Source organism: Hermetia illucens, chromosome 4, assembly GCF_905115235.1.
Source record: "Hermetia illucens chromosome 4, iHerIll2.2.curated.20191125, whole genome shotgun sequence".
In the NCBI taxonomy this organism is placed as follows: domain Eukaryota; kingdom Metazoa; phylum Arthropoda; class Insecta; order Diptera; family Stratiomyidae; genus Hermetia; species Hermetia illucens.
Window position 1 is genome coordinate 166,063,895 of NC_051852.1, and position 18,379 is coordinate 166,082,273.

The following is an 18,379-nucleotide window of genomic DNA, read 5'->3' on the forward strand; positions in this document are numbered from 1 at the left end:
CTTTGGAGTTCCAGCCGAAATCATTGCTGGCCAGGGAGTGCAGTTCGAGTCTGCCCTGTTTTCGGAATTAGGCAAACTCCTAGGCTTCAAATGCCATCGGACGATTGCGTACCACCCGCAATCCAATGGAATGCTACAATGCTGACATCGGACATTGAAGGTCAATATAATGGCACACCATTACCCTTCGTGGTCGTAAGTCGTGCCTTTTGTTGTTCTTAGCCTACGTACAGCCCATCGTGAAAAGTTTGCCGCCAACTCCACCGACCTAGTATGCGGGGGGAATTTGACACTTCCCAGTGAACCTGTGTTCCATACCAAGCCAGCGTTTTCCACCACTGGGTTTTTGCCCTTGCTTCGGGACCCCGTGACCAAATTAAAGTCATGATCGCCATCCCATCATTCTTCGACGAAGGCTAACACCCCCAAGGACAAGAACCCAAAGGACGTCTCCACACATGTCTTGGTCCGCGTGGACGCTTCCCCCAAGGGCTTGCAATCACCATGTGAGGGCCCATATGGAGTATTGAAAAGAGCGAAGCACTTCTTTGGGCTTGACGTTGACGGTAGGCCCAGGAATGTCTCCGGAGCTGAGGTCTCGGGGAAGAAAGGTGCACGGCGCAATTGCCCTTAAAATTTTGCGGACGAAGAGGGGTTTTATCGCTGAAACCCAGTATTATCTGGGGGTGGGGTAGTGTGAAGTCACTTAGCGGAGATTCATCCAAGCTCCACGCCAAAGTAGCACAATTTGCCACGACTGCAACCTCACCGGTCTGAGTATTTCGCCTACCTGTTGACAGCAGATTGACAGCCACGAGGCTGGTGGAGCAACAACGAAGAAAAAACAGTCTGCCGTCAACGAAAATTATAGAGAGTAGTCAACACCAATCATTTTTTCATGTTTAGGAACTTCTCTTAAGTTATTTAATTTCGTTAAGCTGAATATGAACATTTGTTTTCCGTTTAATCGAAATGTCTGAACGAAATACATTTTAAGGAATATTAAATGAAGTAAAATCACGACAAGGAGCATGGGGAGGTTAAAACTCCCCAGAGAAAAAAAGGAGGGAAGGTAATTTGAGAAGAAGGAGTTCCGACCAGCTGTCAAACAATTCTTCGTACAGATGAGAAGGACAAGTACAGGGGGCGTATATACAAGACACACTGAACAGGGTGAAGTTAGGCTGAAAGACACGTAGAGCAAGACAACCATAACGTGAACCAGAGGAAGAAAAGACCAGTTCCGTGTGGAGTTGATCTTTAATTGTAATTAGGATCCCACCGCCAGTTAACTTACATGACCCAGTACGGTCCCTGTTGCAGCGGGAAATGAAATTACCTATGGAAAGCTCCAAGTCCAGTATATTATCGTCAAGTCAGGTAACCGAAGTACAAATTACATGATGTTATTGAACCAGCGCGGATAGATTGAAGGCCCCCTCATTGGTTCTTATTCTTTCTTCTTTTTCTTCAGCCTTTGTCCCGTTCACAAGCGGGGTCGGCTCGTCGTGATCGGTTTTGCCATTTGGCTCTATCGAATGCCTGATCTGGCTTTTAAATTCCCATACAGCGTATCAAGCCACCGTTCACTAGTCCAACGTAACATCTTCGTCTCGATTACCGCAAGACGCCGTTCATTGTCTTTTATAGTTGGCCAACACTCAGAACCATAGAGGGCGACAGGACGGACAACATTGCGGTAAATTTTCGATTTGAGACGTTCGTTGATATGTCGATCACAAAGAACACCAGTAGTGGAACGCCACGCTGTTTTGATACACCCGCCATACTTTACTTTTCGGATCGTGGTAGAGTAATTGAACCCAGCGCATGAGCTTTTCTGGTACTAAGTGTTGTCTTAAAGAATACCAGATGAGTTCGTGTCGCACACGGTCAAACGCTTTCTCTAGATCCAGAAATGCAATGTAAAGAGGACGATGCTTCTCATGGTGTTTCTCCATAAGTAACCGCGCAGCGTGTATTGCGTCAGTAGTTCCGCAGTTTTTGACAAATCCGGCTTGATTGACGGTTATTTCAACGATTTCGCGAATACGGTTGTCAAGAATGCGTTCAAAAATCTTCATGTTATGGGAAAGTAATCGGATTGGACGGTAATTTGAACATTTTGCTGGACTATCTTTCTTTTTCCATATTGGAAAAGTGGTACTTTCTTGCCAGTCAGATGGTGTTCTTCCTTCCTGGATAACCCGATTAAAGAGTTCACTGAGCCACAGTGTTGGGTCCCAGCTCTTCGCTTTCCAGAGCTCAGATGCGATGTCGTCAGGTCCTGTGGCTTTCCCCGATTTCATTCTTTTTATTGCCTCCTCGACTTCAGTTGCGCTGATAGTTAAGTCCTTGAGTGTTTTACGTAGGTACCTGTCGTAGAGACTTAATCCTACGGTCTTCGTAGGACACGGATTGATTTTGTGACCACAATCCGAGCCCCGCTGTGACAAGCAACAACGGTATCAGTCTATATCAAGTGCATGGCTTAGTATTCATACTGGTGGATGCAAGACATATCTAAATCTCTACCGAACTAAGGAATACGGCACCCGTGTTGAAATGCAACACCACGCCGAGGCCCGAATGTCTCTTCTCGCTTGATCATAACCACAACCACCATGAAACTCCCACTAGGGGGCCTACCGCAAATAACCGAGTTGCACACACATACAACGGGAGTTCACCCGAAGTATAAGAGTCCAGGGGCTTTCACGGTTCCCATGGTACCAGTATACCCCTGGTAAGGTTTCGTGACCAATTTGCCACTTCAGATGAGTCCCCGTGCAGACTCGGGTCTGATCGCTCTGATTAGACCTTTGGAGCATTCGCCTACTGCATCACGGCCGGCAAGCCAAAGTGAGTACAGCGTCTCCCGGTGCCATCACTATGGAGGTTCTCCTCGGCCACTTGGTTTTGGTTCAGCCGACAGGGTTGCCGCCGAGTCTTCCTCACCGCCACCTCTGAGCACCCATTTGCGCTGACAGGTGGAACTGGTCCAAATGTCGGCAATGATTGCGGAAGTGGAGGATGAGCAAAATTTTCAGTTGAAATCTGCTATCCGTTGCGGCTCGACGGTTGGTAAGCAAAGTACGGTTCTTGTCATTAACGCAACAGAAGTGTTCAATATCCTGTGCACAGTTAGATACTAGACAGCTACCTCACTCCCCCTTGCCCCTCAAGGGGGGAAATCAGTGCGAGTACACACGATTTCAAATTGTTTTGCCCTTAAGCATGAGCGAGATGTACCGAAAACCTGATCAGCTGTGTTTGACATACCGCCCGGACTTGCCAATGTATTGATGAGATTGGCAAGTTTTTGCTTATGCATAAGTGAATACGTGAAACAACTTTTTGCTATATGGGTAGCACGCCGTAGTACCAGAATAGCAAAAGCTCACCGATCTCTCTCTTACCAATACGATTTGACGAAGATTATGCTTTTTCCTTGTTTAGCGTCTCTGATGTGTACAGATAAGCTTCTGCAAGCACATTTGCAAGTGGGGTCATTTTTGTAAGGGTACTGCCTATAGTAGATCTACTGTGATCCTGTGTACGTTCGTTACGGTTTGTGACAAGTCGATATAGATCTCTCTCATCATACCGAGTGTCCAATTTATCGGAAAGATTTTTGTAATGGTTCGCTCGGGTGACAGCGACCGCTTTCTTTGCTTCCCGGTTGGGATTCTTATAAATATGCCAATTAGCAGGCGTTTTATCGTCGAGAAATTTATAGCAGAGGCGTTTCTTTTCACGGACCTTCATTTCAACATCATCGTTCCAAAGCCAAGTATTTCGGTTGATGTACCGCTTACCGGGCTTGGTGACCCCGAGGGTTGCAGTGGTCGCTTTGTGGATCGTGTCTTTCATTTAGTTCCACGATTCTTTCACATTCGTAATGGTCCGCAATCGTATGAGTGAGATCGTTTCTTCTTTCTTTTCACCAAATCGCCACCATTTGATGCGCTGCGAGCTAGTGCGTTCCTCATGCTGTTTTATCGGTGGCTTAGTTCGCAGGACGGTAATCAACGGCCGATGTTGACGTGCGATGGTCTCATAGGGAACGACTTTGCAATCAGTGATGATGGTAAAAAGTTGGCGTCTTATGAGAATATAATCGACTTTCGTTTTACTGTTCCCACTATAAAATGTGGGAAGATAAGACAAATTTTGATAAAAACTTGAGGGGTGATTGCAGGAGAGGATTGTATTCTTCTCTGGATGCAGTTAAAATCCTGGCTTTACTGGCAAGTCATATTCCATTTTAGCTTAACGATTGCCTGATTACACTGTCAGAATAACATATTTAGAGTAATAGAACATTCTCCATCATTTCCAAAGAAAGTACCAGAGTTCATGTTTGAATAAATGTTTATTTATACTTTATTTTCTGTTTCATGTTTTTTTGTGTTTCTTTATTGTTGCCCAGTTCTTCTTCTTCTTCAATATTCTAATTAAGTTGATCCTTTGTTCACATTTTGCTTTCAGTTTTGCATGTCGGCCCTAACTTGGGATTTTTACATATTTAACTTTGCAATAGCCAGCAGCAATGCTTGTATTTTACTTAATAAGGTTTTTTTACAATTTCTTTTTACATTTTTATTTCACTTTCTGCGATAAATTTACATAATAAGAAAATAGCAAATGTTTTTTTTTAATAATTGTATTTTTTTTTTACTTGTTTTTGTATGCATATATGCGGTATTTTATGGTACATTAGTCTATCTCTATCTTATTTTTTCATCTTATTTATCACCACATAAGAATTTCAGTAATTAACAGACCTACTTATTAAATTTACTTTAATTTTAATTCAGTTTAAGAATTTTGTTTGGTAGTACAAAGGAAGAACGGAAAGCTTTCTCTCATTTTCTTATTTTGATTGACTTAATTCAAGTTTTAGTCTTAGATATAAAAAATGCACTTTCATCGCGTCTCTTGTGTACAATCAAATGAATCTTTAGCGAAAATAGAAGAAAGTCAAATCGATAGGTACAGATAAGTTAATGAAGTTTATACATTTGTAAGGTTTCCGTATTTTTTATCTTTTTTTTTATTGCTTGCAGGAGACTCAGCTAGCGCGTCCTAGTAAGGATGCCAGTACGTATCTGTTTCGAATGTGAAATTCTAAGTAAATCATGGATATTTTGCACTTGACTTGTTTTCCACGGGCTCCCGTGCCTACTCGCCTAATTCCTAATACCATTGGGTCATCTTGACAAGGGTCGTCACCGTTCGCACAGTTCTCATATTTTGATTTATTAAAGGTTATAAAAAATGTATCTTTCATAATATACAAATACGTAATGTTTAACTTTAATATTTCCTACCGTCGGACGATGTGTAGTATCAAAAAAGAACGTCGTCAAAAAGAACAATATTCGTATAGGAATAGAAAATCTTATGAATGCTCATATACATAAAATATAAATGTATCTGTAACGATTTAGATAATAATAAGAAAACTCTAATAATTTTTAACCTAGTTTTTTATAGTTATAATTAATATAACGATTATCCTTTAAGAGTCATACGTAGACAACGTGGGGCTTGGATATCTGTCGCGTATCAGGATAATCATAGTGGTCGAACTTTTCGTAGTGGTGCTCAGGCTCCTCCAGGGCCTCCTTGATGGGTAGCTCCCAGGGCTTTAAGGCACGATATTCATTGGCAATCGCCTGTGCCGCTAAATATCGTTCCAGCTCGAACTTGTCCACCTGCTGTTGGTGGCTCGAGTGTTGACTGTGATCCAGGTGATTGTGCTGGCTATGGTTGCGCTGCACTATCCGATCATTCACGTCAACAATCGACTTAAGGTTACGCCCCTCGTGCAGGAGTTTTCGCCGGCGCTTGACGAATTGCAAATAGAATAGTATGCTGACACCGGTCATCACTACAACTAGAATACTTAGAATTGCACACACTATCGTTACTATATGAGCGGGACACGTTATTTCACTCTCGTCCATAGTTCTTAGCAGTTTTCGGATTTTAACTTGTTCCTGCCAAATATCACAACCAATCAGATCACTGTCCAATTGCAAAGAGCTAGCACTGTTGTTCTGCTCTATCGTTCCAGAGGCGGCAGAAGCGCGATCGACCGCTGAGACGTCCGTTGGTGCCTCCTCGATGTTCCCTGTTACCAGGCGCCATAACCACAGCAAGGAGCAGTTGCAGTGCAGGGGGTTGCCTCCAAGTTGAAGCAACTGAATTCGGTCAATGGGGAACTGAGCTGCGTCAAGGGTTATCAGATTATTGTATTGCATCGAGATCTCCATGAGGTTGGGATTTCCGTGAAACAATCTGGGCGGCAGTTCCGTGAACAGGGGGTTGTTGTCCAGGAAGATGGATTTCAGGTGGGTGTTGTCCACGAACGCTCTGTAAGAAGAAAACAGTTTGTATTATATCTGAAGTTGTCGAATCACACCAAAATACACAAAGTCACTGAACAATACATCAAAAGTAAGTAGTAAGGCCTAGGGACACTCGGATCGGTCGTGGAGTTCGTAATGAGGAGGATCCAGACCTCGAAAGAGCCAAGGTAAGGGTACCCAACCTTGAAAGAAGAAATGGCGAACTGGCAAAGGCACGCGGAGATTTTAGAAATCAAATGACAATATTGATAGAGAACAAGTCGGGAAACTGGAAGTTGGAATAGTGCGATTTCTACCAAACTTGGCGGGATCATGCTCCATACTATAGCCTCTTGATTTTTTCAGATTTTCGGGTTGGGTAGTTTCTGAGAATGGGCGCATTAAAGAAATGATCACTTTCGACCCCCCGCACTCCCCACCTTTCAAGCAAATGTCAAAATTGGGATTGGCTTTGGAAATACTAACCAAGACCTTTCATTTGACACCCCACATGACTATATTTGGTGAAAAAAATTTATACCCCGTTTTGCATGTATAGGGACCCCCTTTAAATTGGACGTAGAAGAACGTTACTTACTGTATGTGAGACCGTTCACAGTTTCCACCTTTCCACCGAATTTGGTGTCAATCGCTATAGGCATTTCCGAGAAAAATGCGTGTGACGGACAGACAGACAGACAGACTTGTGTGTAGTTGCCCGATCTCCCATCAGGAGGGTCCCTTCGTGCGGATAAGGGAATGCTCGCTATGTGTAGGAATATGCACGTGTACGCATTTGGAGGTGTGCGTGTATTGACATGTTTATGCGCAGGTCGGGTAAGTGGAAGAAAAATACCCACCCGTGGAGAAAAATGACTATGGAAGAAGAAAGGAGAGAGAAATTTACGGTGCAGGGACCCGGAACCCCAGTACTGGTGGCTTTTGGGAGTGGGTAAAAAGGCTCCTGGTCGTCGACATCCTTTGACTGCAGTGCCTCGGTGGTAGATTACTTGTCACCGTTGCATCGGATACTACAAATAGCCTGGAGAAAGAGGCATTCAAAAGGAGTACATCACTCCTGAGAACGGCTGTTCGGAAAGATGCTCCACAAACTGGTCATTCATTAGCACATAGTTGTGTGACTACAATTGGCCGGAACATGTTGCAGGACTTAGTGTTCGATCCATTTAGAAGAAACTCGACGATCCTACGATCTCCTCCGAAATCAACGTTGATGAAGGAAGGAAATCAGGGAAGCTTTCGGAAGACTAATAAATATGCAAGTGCCCAGTGAGAAAACCAAACAGAGGAGCAGTGTCAAAATACGGATGAATCATCGTTTGCCCTACTCGGAGGAAAAATAGTAGAGTTGCCCGAATTTATAAAGGACAAACACAATGTGCACCACCAAAAACATGGTCCGTACCATTCGTGTACTGTACAATAGTGCCAAGGACGAATAAAATGCGAAATCAAGCGTCACCCAGGCAACACAAGTGACACCCCCTCAAAGTACAAAGGGCGGTAAATTTGAAAAGAGGAGTAGAGAGGGCGCGAACGATTCTTTCGGATCCTTGCAGGACGCGAAAAGACAAAAAGGCCTCCCACCGTCAAAGGGCAAGGCAAACGAAGTTACCAAATTTGTGGGAACTGTGGCGCCGGCTCCAATCAACCCAAGGGAGGTAAAGCCCCAAAAAGGAACCAAAGAAGCATCGATCAAGGGTGGCGGAAAGAAAAATGCGACACAAAAAAGAAGATAACCCGATATCCTCAGGAAGGTGAAATCCGATCCTGAGCTAATAGACCTTGGAGAAAACGTCAGCCGAATCAGACGCTCCAAAAAAGGAGATTTGATACTGGAGCTGAAGAAGTCTCCGGGCAAAACGGTTGAAAATTTCCTCGGCAAGTTGGAGAAGTCTTTAGGAGAAGAAGCAGAAGTACGGGGCAGAAAGTAGGAGATTGTTATACAATGTACGGACATTGATGAAATCACAACGAAGGAGGATATCCGCGACGCTTTAGAAAAGCAATTCGGACCATTTGGCTTGCAAGATTCCGCAATCAGAGAGTTGAGGAACGCATACGGATGCACGCAAACAGCAACTTAGGCTTACCAGCTGACGCAGCGTTCAAAATGCTGGCGGCTAGTAAAGTAAAAATAGGTTGGGTCGTTGCCGACTCAGGAGCAGGTGTCCCTCAAGGGTTGCTTTAGATGCCTGAATTTGGCCGGTGACTGTGAGAGGTCAAAAAGTTGCAGAAAATGTGGGTGAGAAGGTCATATGTTCAGGGAGTGCAAGGCTGAACTTGAATGTATGCTCTGCAAGGGGAAAAAGGGCGTCGAGTGTCGACATATTGCAGGCAGCAGCAGATACCCAGAGTTTAGGAGAGCCTTGAATGCAGTAAAGAAATGAGGTTGGCACAAATCAGCCTCAACCACTGCGAGGCAGCGCAACACCTTCTCTCGCAGACCATCTATGAGAAGGTAATCGAAGTTGCCATAATTAGCAAGCCTTATAATAATAAGAGCGGTGTCTAGACAGGAGATGTGACTGACAAGGCGGCAATATGGACGTGTGGAAATCAAGCCAAGACACGATGACAACGCCACTCGCTGACAAGCGTAGAGCAGCTGGCTGCCCTGCACCGTCAACGCCAAATCATACAACATAGGGGGCCCATACGTACAACATGCAAGAAAGAGACAGCAGCTTTCCTGCTTACACCCCATTCACACCTCATCACACGCCTCAACATACACACCAATTTCGTCAAATGTGGCTTGAGCTCGCGCAGGTGCGGAGCCAAGTACATGCGTTCCGCGATTGTGACTCCCAAGTGTGTCACTTTCTTCTGGTATTTCAATGGAACTCCATTGAGTTTAATACATGCCGTACGACGTAGGTAGCCTCTCAGCATCATCGCGACGGTTTTTTCCGTTAAGACCGCGACACCGACTTTTAAAGACCACGAGTTAACGATGCGCATGTACTCAGTACTCTGCTGCTCAACCTCAAGTCGAGTGTTCCCCTCAACAAGAATGAGGAGATCATCCGCGTAAGCAACACATTCAGCAACGGTCGAAAGCTCACCCAACAGTTCATCCATCATTAGATTCCATTTAAATGGACCTGCGATAGATCCCTGTGGGCAGCCGCGCTCCACGTTCACCCACACACGCTCATTGACACCTTGGACGAATGCTCTTCTGCCATGGAAGGTGGACCTACCAGTACGGAAGCCATACTGCCTGTCAGACGTCAGATGTAATGCTTTCACCCCCAGCCGCTGGACCATAATCCTCTCCAAGACCTTGCCAAGGGCCGGGACAAGAGATATCGCCCTGTACGACCGAGGATTACTCAGCACGACCACCCTGGCAGTCTTCCAGAATGCTGGGAAATAACCCTCCCGAACACAACAGCTAATCTCGGATGAAAATTCCGGGGGGTTTAATGTGAGTACCTACCGTGAAGCCATAATCCCAAGGTCCTCTTCGGGCACGGATTGATTTTGGGACCACAATCAGAGTCCCGCCATGCAAGCACAGCGGTCCTGGTTTATACTGAGTGCAGGCTCAGCATTCATACCAGTGGATGCGAAGCCTATCTAGTACCTCTGCCGCAACTAAGGAGTACGGCGCCCGAATTGTACAGCGCAGCTCCACGCTCGAGCTCCAAGGAGCTCTACCCGCGATATAGGCATAACCACGACCACCATGAAACTTTCACTAGGGGGCCAACCGCAAATAACCGGGCCGAGAACACATCCTCCAGGAATTCTCCTGGAGCATATGCTCTCAGAGGGCCATCGCGGTTCCCATAGTACCAGATAACCTCCGGTGAAGCTTCGTGGCAGAGCCATTTCAGAAGAGTCCCTTGCAGACTCGGGTCTGATCGCCCTCCTCGAGTACGTGGGGACGGAACTCCCCAACGGGTTAACTGGAGCTAATCTCGGATGCAAGAAGTCGAAATTCCAAGATCATATCGGGTGATTTCAACGCGTGGGCCGTGGATTAGGGCATTCGGAGTACGAACACCAGGGGCCGTATCCTGCTCGAGGTTTTCACGAAGCTAGACTTGGTGCTTGCCAATACGAGAAATGTTTCCACTTTTCGTGGGATGGGGTCGGACTCAATAGTCGATTTGACATATGTGAGTATAACATTGGGGAGGAGAATGACATGGTTTGTCGGTGAGCATTATACTCACAGGGACCACCAGGCGATTTTCCTCCAGATCGAATATAGGCCATGCATCGGTATGCGTTCCCGTGAAGCTGGAGGTCGGGCTGGTCTGTGAAAAGATTTGAGGAGGATGCATTCATAGACATGCTTTTGAGAGGCCAAAATGCCCCCAGGGCATCCATCATCATACCGCCCGATTTGCTTCATCGACATGGTAGGAAAGATGCTCGAAAGGGCCTTCTATAATAGACGGCTCCCTATCATTGAATATAAAGATGGACTATCGGAGCGATAATTTGGATTTTGACAAGCCCACTCAACGATCGACGCCGTAGACATTGTTTTGAAGCTAGTTCGAGACGCGATGTCGTCTAATAAATTGAACGTAAAAAATGAGTTCAATTCCGCTAGCTGGAAGTGAATAGAAAGCTCACTGGCTAAAAAGGGTGTCTCTAGTTATTTGACTAAGCTCCTCGAAAGTTACCTCTCGGAGAGGACACTTTGGTACGGATGAGGGATCCAAGCAGTACATCGTCATTACAGTAGTACCACGGGGCTCAGTATTGGGTCCTCCTCTGTGGACCGTGATGTACAATGGGGCTCTTGTCCTTCCCGTGCCAAAGAAGACCACGATAATTGGTTTCGCAAATGATCTAGCTGTGGTTCTCGTCGCGAAATTACCTGAAGACGTTGAAGTGTAGGCTAACGAAACCATTAGCGCCATAAAAGCGTGGCTGGACAGGGGTGATGATTGACGCAAAAATCAACTTCAAGGGAGAAAGCAGCAAATGCCAACGTATCATTAGCGCGGATGATGCCTAATATTGGAGGCCCAAGATACAGTCGCAAATTACTTGTGTCCAGAGTGGTTCGCTCCACACTATTATACGCGGCACCAGTTTGGGAGGAAGCACTAGAGTGTGAGAGTAATCGGAGGAGGGTAAATATGACTTACCGTTTAGTGCCACTAAGGATGCGCAGCGCGTTCAGAACAATATCAGGCGCCGCAGCGTGTGTTATAATGATCCCGATAGACATTCTAGCAAGTAAGACATGTTGCTTGTAGGAGAAAAGAGAAATGAATCCACCTGAAAGGGATGTAGAATACCGAAAGGTGGCAAGGCGAGAATCGCTGGAAAAATGACAGCAACGGTAGGATGACGTGCAGAGGGGTCACTGGACCCACACTTTGATTCCCTGTATTGATGAGTGGATCCAGTGACGACACTGCGGGATAAACTACCATCTGGCCCAATTCCTGTCAGAAGGAGCAGCTAATACCTAGGGAAGTGGGCCCACCGTCTCCAAAGGTAGCCAGGAAAACAGTGAAGTTTTCTTCGAATACTTCTGCAGCCATAGAGAAGCCAGGCTACCTTGAGGACGAACAAGTTTTTAGCAGCGAATCTGCCCATATGGAGGACGTAGAAAACCTTCATGCTGACGGTACGAGAGGCGGTGACAATGGTGGCGGCGGAAATGTCCTAGAAGGGGGTGCTAACCAGGCTGGTTACAGTAGTAATAAGTGCGGGGGTCGAGAGAGTCCAAATTGATGCGGAGAAAGAGCTCGATGAAGTGCTCAAAATGGCCTGAGAGACGTTAATGGAGGTCAAGTTCCTCTTAGTGTCGCCTTTTAGAACCAGGAGATCTGTTTTAGAAAAACAAATTTTGCCGCACTTCCTCGTGCTGATAAGCCCAGAAAGTCGGAGAAGCGATCTGATCGTTTAATTACCAGACAATTCGATATCAGCGCCTGCTGAGGGGCGAAATAGTCCAGTGCCGAAGATACCAGCGCTATGGTCACTCGGCACTGAACTGTCAAATAACCTTGCGATGTATAAATTACGGGAAAGACCATGCCGCAGCCGAATCTTCGCTGACCGAAGTAGAGGGCAAGGAAAAAGCCTTTTGTGTCAACTGCGGAAGCGAAGGGCATCCTACTTCGTACCATGGATGTCCCTCATACCGCAATGTTTAGGTAAAAAGGCAGCAGGCGCCAAAATCGGCCCAAAAGACGAAGGTGTCACCAACGTTGAACGGTGCCGTCCCTTCGGTACCAATTGTCCCGGGGATCCCGTTTGCAGAAGTATTCCGACAAGGGGAAGCTAAGAAGTCCTAACAAGATGCAAGTAACTGGACCGTCTGTGGACTACAAGAGAGGAAGTAAGTTACTTCCCAAGTCGCTCGAGCCGTTATCAAGTGGATGTCGACTCAGGACTCCCAGCATCCTCAACAAAAAAGTCCCAGAGGGATATTCCTCAAATTTAGAATAGAGCAATACCAGATAGAGTATAAATGCGAATTATATGGGTCAGAGAGTCCAACCTGGCCCAGGGCAAATTCTTATTTGGAGTTATACATTGCAGAAGCGCGCCTGAACTTTAATTTTAGGAATTTTTAACGGAATTTACAGGCACTTTCTTACGATAGTGACCATGACGCTATTCTTATTGAGTTTCTGTTTGATGGACGAAGAGCTCGCCTTCTGCCGATGGACAGTGACGTCCACAGGCTGAACTTAAAAAAAACGGATTGGAAGAAATTCCAAGGGAAGTTTATTCGGGGATATCGAGAGGAGTGCCTACCCCTTGATGGGGAAAACGATAGTACAATTACGCCAGGTCACAAGAACTTGACCAACGAAATATCTTCTCAAGCTGGAGAACTTGACGGTGGATATAATTGAACAAGACGTCCTTAAGATTAAACTTCGGAATAATATGGAAGGATATGAAACTGTAGCCATAAAACGGCTCAAAAAAGTGAAAAGCCTTTTTTTCGCTCGCGTCACCAAAATCTATCGGAGATATGGGGACTATCATTATCCCATACTGGTTGAGTTCAAATCACTCCTTAAGGTCGCGCGGGATCCTATCCGCCAATATTACATAAATGAAGTGAATTCCCAATGGCGGGAGAAGTTACATAAAGGGTATTTCACCAAGCGATGTTGTTCCGGAAGAAGTCACGAGTGACTCCTTCGACTATTACCAACCTTGTCGTGGTGAGGAAGCTCAGTAAGGAAGATCGTCTAGGAAACGAGAGGTGGCACCTGACGCCAAGCGGTAATCAAAACTTCAAGACAGAGTGTGACTACCATGCCGAGGGTTGACTGGCCACAGAGGGTACGATGTGGCCGAAAACCGTGAATTCTGGGTACTAGGCGACCCCTAGTTTCAATTAGCCTTGTCTCAACAAAAAGGAACTCTGCCAAGATCGACCTACTGACCCTGATAAAACTGAGGCCAGGCAATTATGAGAAAACAAAAAACAAAAACCTTTTAAAAACCTTCAATTAAATCTCGATCGTGACGATCTAACCCCGAGTGAAAAGGCAACCCTAAGCTCATCGATGGAAAATTTGAGTCAAGACTCAGATTCTCCACTTACTCAAGTGAGAATCAAATTAACTGGGCCCCAGTACTCAACGGACGAGCCATGCAGGCCCCTTCTGTCAGCACTCCTGACTCCAGGCTCCAATCGGTGCCATCTGCTGAGGCTAAAGTCTTGCCCATCGGTGAGTACCTGTTCATGGACAGCGAACAGCCTTCGGGTAAACCGCCTTCAGGCAAACCACCTCCGGGCAAGCCGCCCTCAGGCAAACTACCTTCGGGTAAGCCGCCTCAAGGCAAACCGCCTCCGGGAAACCCGCTTTCGGGCAAATCACAACCCAAGGACTGTGCTAAGTTTGAGGGGAAATGATCGTTCGGGGCACCTGTGGCTAAGGGGAAACCGAACCGACAGCGGTCGGCCAGAAGTCTATTGAGGCAGGATGTCCTTGGGGCTGTCCACAGAGAGGGGTTCTCTCTCCGCTATTACAGCTATTGGTAATGGAAACCTTGCTGGGCCTCCTGGAGGACAAAAAAGTCCGTTGATGATGATGATGATGTTAGCAGCTTCCTGCTATTTGCAGAGGCTTGGTTGCCTAAGTATTACTGGAGCAATGAGTACTACGTCGACTGCGGTACATTAAGCTATCCTAAATCTACCCCCTTTTCACTTGGAGGTGAAATAGAAAGTGGCCAACGACGCATATAGACTAGATACTGGCCAATCATACGGTCATACGTCAATCTGGAAATTCCTTGACAAACATTCGGTAGCCCTGATGCCGGCCGATAATATGGTTTCAAGATTCGTCCTTGAAAAGGCCTACACTGTCGTAATAACCAAAAGAAAAGAATGGTCTATAAATAGCCATGAGTCTTTTCAGATTACAGACCTAATAATCTTCACCGACGGGTCAGTCATCAGGATCGGGCGGTGTGTTCTCGGGGAATCCGATTATGGAACTGAAAAATGACGATCATATTCCAGGCGGATATATCTGCCATTTCATTGGCAACAGAAGAATGTCTGCGACAAAAATGGAGAGATCGCACCATTTGAATCTGTTTCGACAGTCAGGCGGCATTACCAGCACTAAAAAGCAATGACATATCAAGCCAGTTGATGTGGAGTTGTCATCAGGTGCTGTTGAAACTTGGCCGAGTGAAAGAAACATTCCTGATGTGGGTGGGAAGGCGCTCCAACATCGGTAATCGGGAACCCACTGGCTGGTAGGGCCAGAACCAGCTTTTGGAATGCGGCCATCCACTATCAAGTCTACTCTGAACGGTGAAATTGCAAGGATTCACCCAGCCGAGTGGAGAAATTAGAAATATGAACTCTTACCGGCAGGTGCAAATCCTTGTGAAAGAACCTGGGGTAGCCAGTTTAGCTCTGCATTACAGGCCGATCTCATACCGAGTGATGATCTGCTTGATTACTTTGTCTCATGTGTGGAGGTACTTTCCTGTTGAGAAGGGTAAACAATGAGAAATCATTCGGTGTGGATGGTATTCCCAACGTGGTCCTCAGGCATTTACCAGACGTTACTATACGTAATTATTGCATCTTGTTCAATGGTTTATTCTTTCTTCCTTTCCAAGACAATGGAAGCATTCATGTCTCTTCGAAGACTCTTTTATGCTCTACATCTTAGCCGGAAGGTTAACATTATTTGCTATCTCACTTTGGTTAGACCGGTGTTCACCTCCAGGTGTCCTTTCTGGTTTAATTTGAGTACTGGCCAAATGGAGAAAGTAAGGATCTTTGGAAAGATATGTTTGCGTTCGTGCACGGGACTAAATAGGACTGTTTCGTTAAACTATGAGCATTATGTAACTAATGAGGTTTTGCATGGTGAGAGCCCTTGGGTATCGCAGCCGTTCTACTCAAATGATGGGTATTTCGAGACAGGCTTCATTCCCCTCGAAGCTTTCGCGTATCTTGACAGGAATGGTCTTATTCTTGATTCTGCCATTGATCCGGTTATGTATCATATACATAGGCAAGCCACAGACAAAAGGATAGAATATCCCCCAAACTTGATTGTGGGGGCTCCAGAATTCGACTGGAGATACTCCAGAGCGAGAGCAACTGGTAAAAATGAAGAAATTGGAAAAAAAGGGAAAATCCTGGTACTGGTGTCTGCGTGATGCTGGTTAGCGGCGGCCCTGCTCAGTTCTGTCATTTGTATCTTGGTGGGGCTTTGTAAATATGTACACATTGAATGGGTCCTGTTTTTGTCTCCAGTTGCAACATATACATACATATTGTGACGAAAATCACTTTGGAAAATTATGTGTGACGTCAATGTAAATCGTAGTAATGACAATTGGCCTGGAAGGTGGCCATTCGATTTAAGTTATTTTTGTTAGTTCAAAAGATTGTTGCCTATTTCTTGAAAGTAAAAATTATTTTAAAAAAGAAAAACAAAAAACGTCAAACGTCAAAAATATGACAATTCAAAGGGAATATTTCCACAAAGGTATCACCACCCCACTCCCACCAGGTCTAATTTATTCGGAATTATAATGTGACGTCAGCATTCATTAAAATCAACACGAAAATGTAACCACATGTGTTCGTAAGGAAATAAATATGATTGATGACAACTGTTTGACTTCTCACCACAAATACGGGAAACCGAAGCTGACCTGCTGGATCGGTCCCGACAGTCACTCCGGTAAATATATGCTTTTACCATGACGAATTCTGTGCTGGTAAGTAACATGTCCTTTCTACGATTAGCTGGAATAATCGGTCAGGCGCCCTATCCTATCCATTTCACCGCACATTTACATAAAATTACTAAGCACATGAATTATTAATTACGAGCCTTACCCGCCTTGCAGGGACTTCACGGAGGACAAATGTGTGGCCACATATGCATGCGGGTAGATTTTGGTCTGCTATTTTTTTTTCCAGGGAATGCCATTGAACATCTGACAAAATATTTGGGATTTTGTGAATCGTGTTTTAAAGTAATGGAAGTACTTCCTTTTTTGGGGGGAAGCGGACGGTCGATGGCGAATATTTATCCCAAAAACTTACCCTGTGTGAACAGGGCCCAAATGGTAATTTGGCTTGGCTTTCATCGAAAGGGTTGAATAGTTGTTTGTTGATTTGCTTCCATATTTTTGGGATGTTTTCCTGCTGCGGACTATATGGGGTTGGATATTTGTTTATTCACTTAGTCCTGTTGTAAGGACCTGTTGTAAAAAGACCTCATTAATTAGGCCGGGTTGTGATTGCAATTAACCACATAAAATATGCCTCAAAGTCGTGAGTGGAATGTGATTTACTGAAGGACTAGTTTGAGGTGGAGCGGTTTGACACTGATGCCAACTTCGAATGATTAGATAGTTGTTGAGTTGAGAATTGTATAATATCCTGGCGCTGGACAAGCTCAACTTATCATGAAATCAAAGACCATCCTGCGATGGAGGTGGTCGAATAACTTGAGCGTTGCTCAAGGCTCTCGCTTTAGAATGCTCGGACCCGCACAATTCTAGCCTCTTTGCCGATTCTTCACATTTATCCTTGGCCAACAGCTTTGTCAGGATGGCGGCTAACATTGACTTTGTTGCATATGAGCTTTTTTTCCAGGAGGGTCCTCATCTGGTAGTAACAGAGTTGTCAATGTGCTTCTTCCTGATTGATTCGGAACCTGAACCTTGGTCGTCCTCGAACATTGTGATTGGCTCTCTTACTGAATTTTTCATCTCTAGATGGGAGATAGTTGGTCGCCTGGGGAGAAAACTGACGAATAGTGAGCTCCGCCGGATCAAAGCCACTTAAATGTAAAAGTGGATCGCGATTGTGTCGGAGATATTCTGTTTTCCTATCAAGTGTGAAAGTAAACGTGGTCATTTCCCATCCTTGTTCCCGTATTAGTGGTGATAAGTTGTGCGTTACCAGCAAATAAATGCGTCTCGCGCAGGACACTTTGGAAAGTGTCCGGCAATTTCCAATCGTAAACTCAAGAAAAATCGGGAAATTCAACCCACATGAGAGGTAGATTCGAGATTTTTTTTCTATATGACAGCCTTGGTGACCGTCTTGGTGATGCAAAGCGGGACTCTTATCGTAACAAGAGTTGGCGCCCAATGTGGGTCCGAAAGGAGGCATTTCTGCTATCCGCTATTCTTCGCTTGCAACTACTCTGATGCCTAAATGAACTTGGTCACCAGGTGAACATCCTTTTGCGAGTTCGAGCTTGACGCTCAAAACAGGGCTCTTCCGATTTCTTTGCATTCTTTGCTGAAACTATTGCCAAGGTGCCTAAGTGGACACCGGATGTAACATACACTCTGAGTGCTCCGGGAGGAGATCCGGGAATTTAGGTTCCCACAGGAGCACTGCACGGTTCGCTCTTCAGCGACCGCACCCAATGAAAACTCGCCGGGTTGCCGGTCGTATCGGGGTACTTCTACCCCTCGTGCTGGAGCATCGCATTTGCCATCCGCGAGTTCGGGTCAAAGACCAACTACCAACCTGAACAAATTCTCCAAAGGAG

The 18,379-nt window shown here is 45.5% G+C and overlaps 1 protein-coding gene across 1 annotated transcript in view; it reads right to left on the bottom strand.

The window, feature by feature from the left end:
• Positions 1 to 4,367: 4,367 nt before the first annotated feature.
• The window catches only part of LOC119655846 (leucine-rich repeat and immunoglobulin-like domain containing-NOGO receptor-interacting protein 4), a 140,431-nt gene continuing 126,419 nt past the window's right edge, over positions 4,368 to 18,379 (bottom strand). The window contains exon 4 of the mRNA XM_038061961.1: positions 4,368 to 6,381. Coding sequence (XP_037917889.1) covers positions 5,532 to 6,381 — 850 coding nt within the window. The 3' untranslated portion in view covers positions 4,368 to 5,531. The remainder of the gene's footprint in view (positions 6,382 to 18,379) is intronic.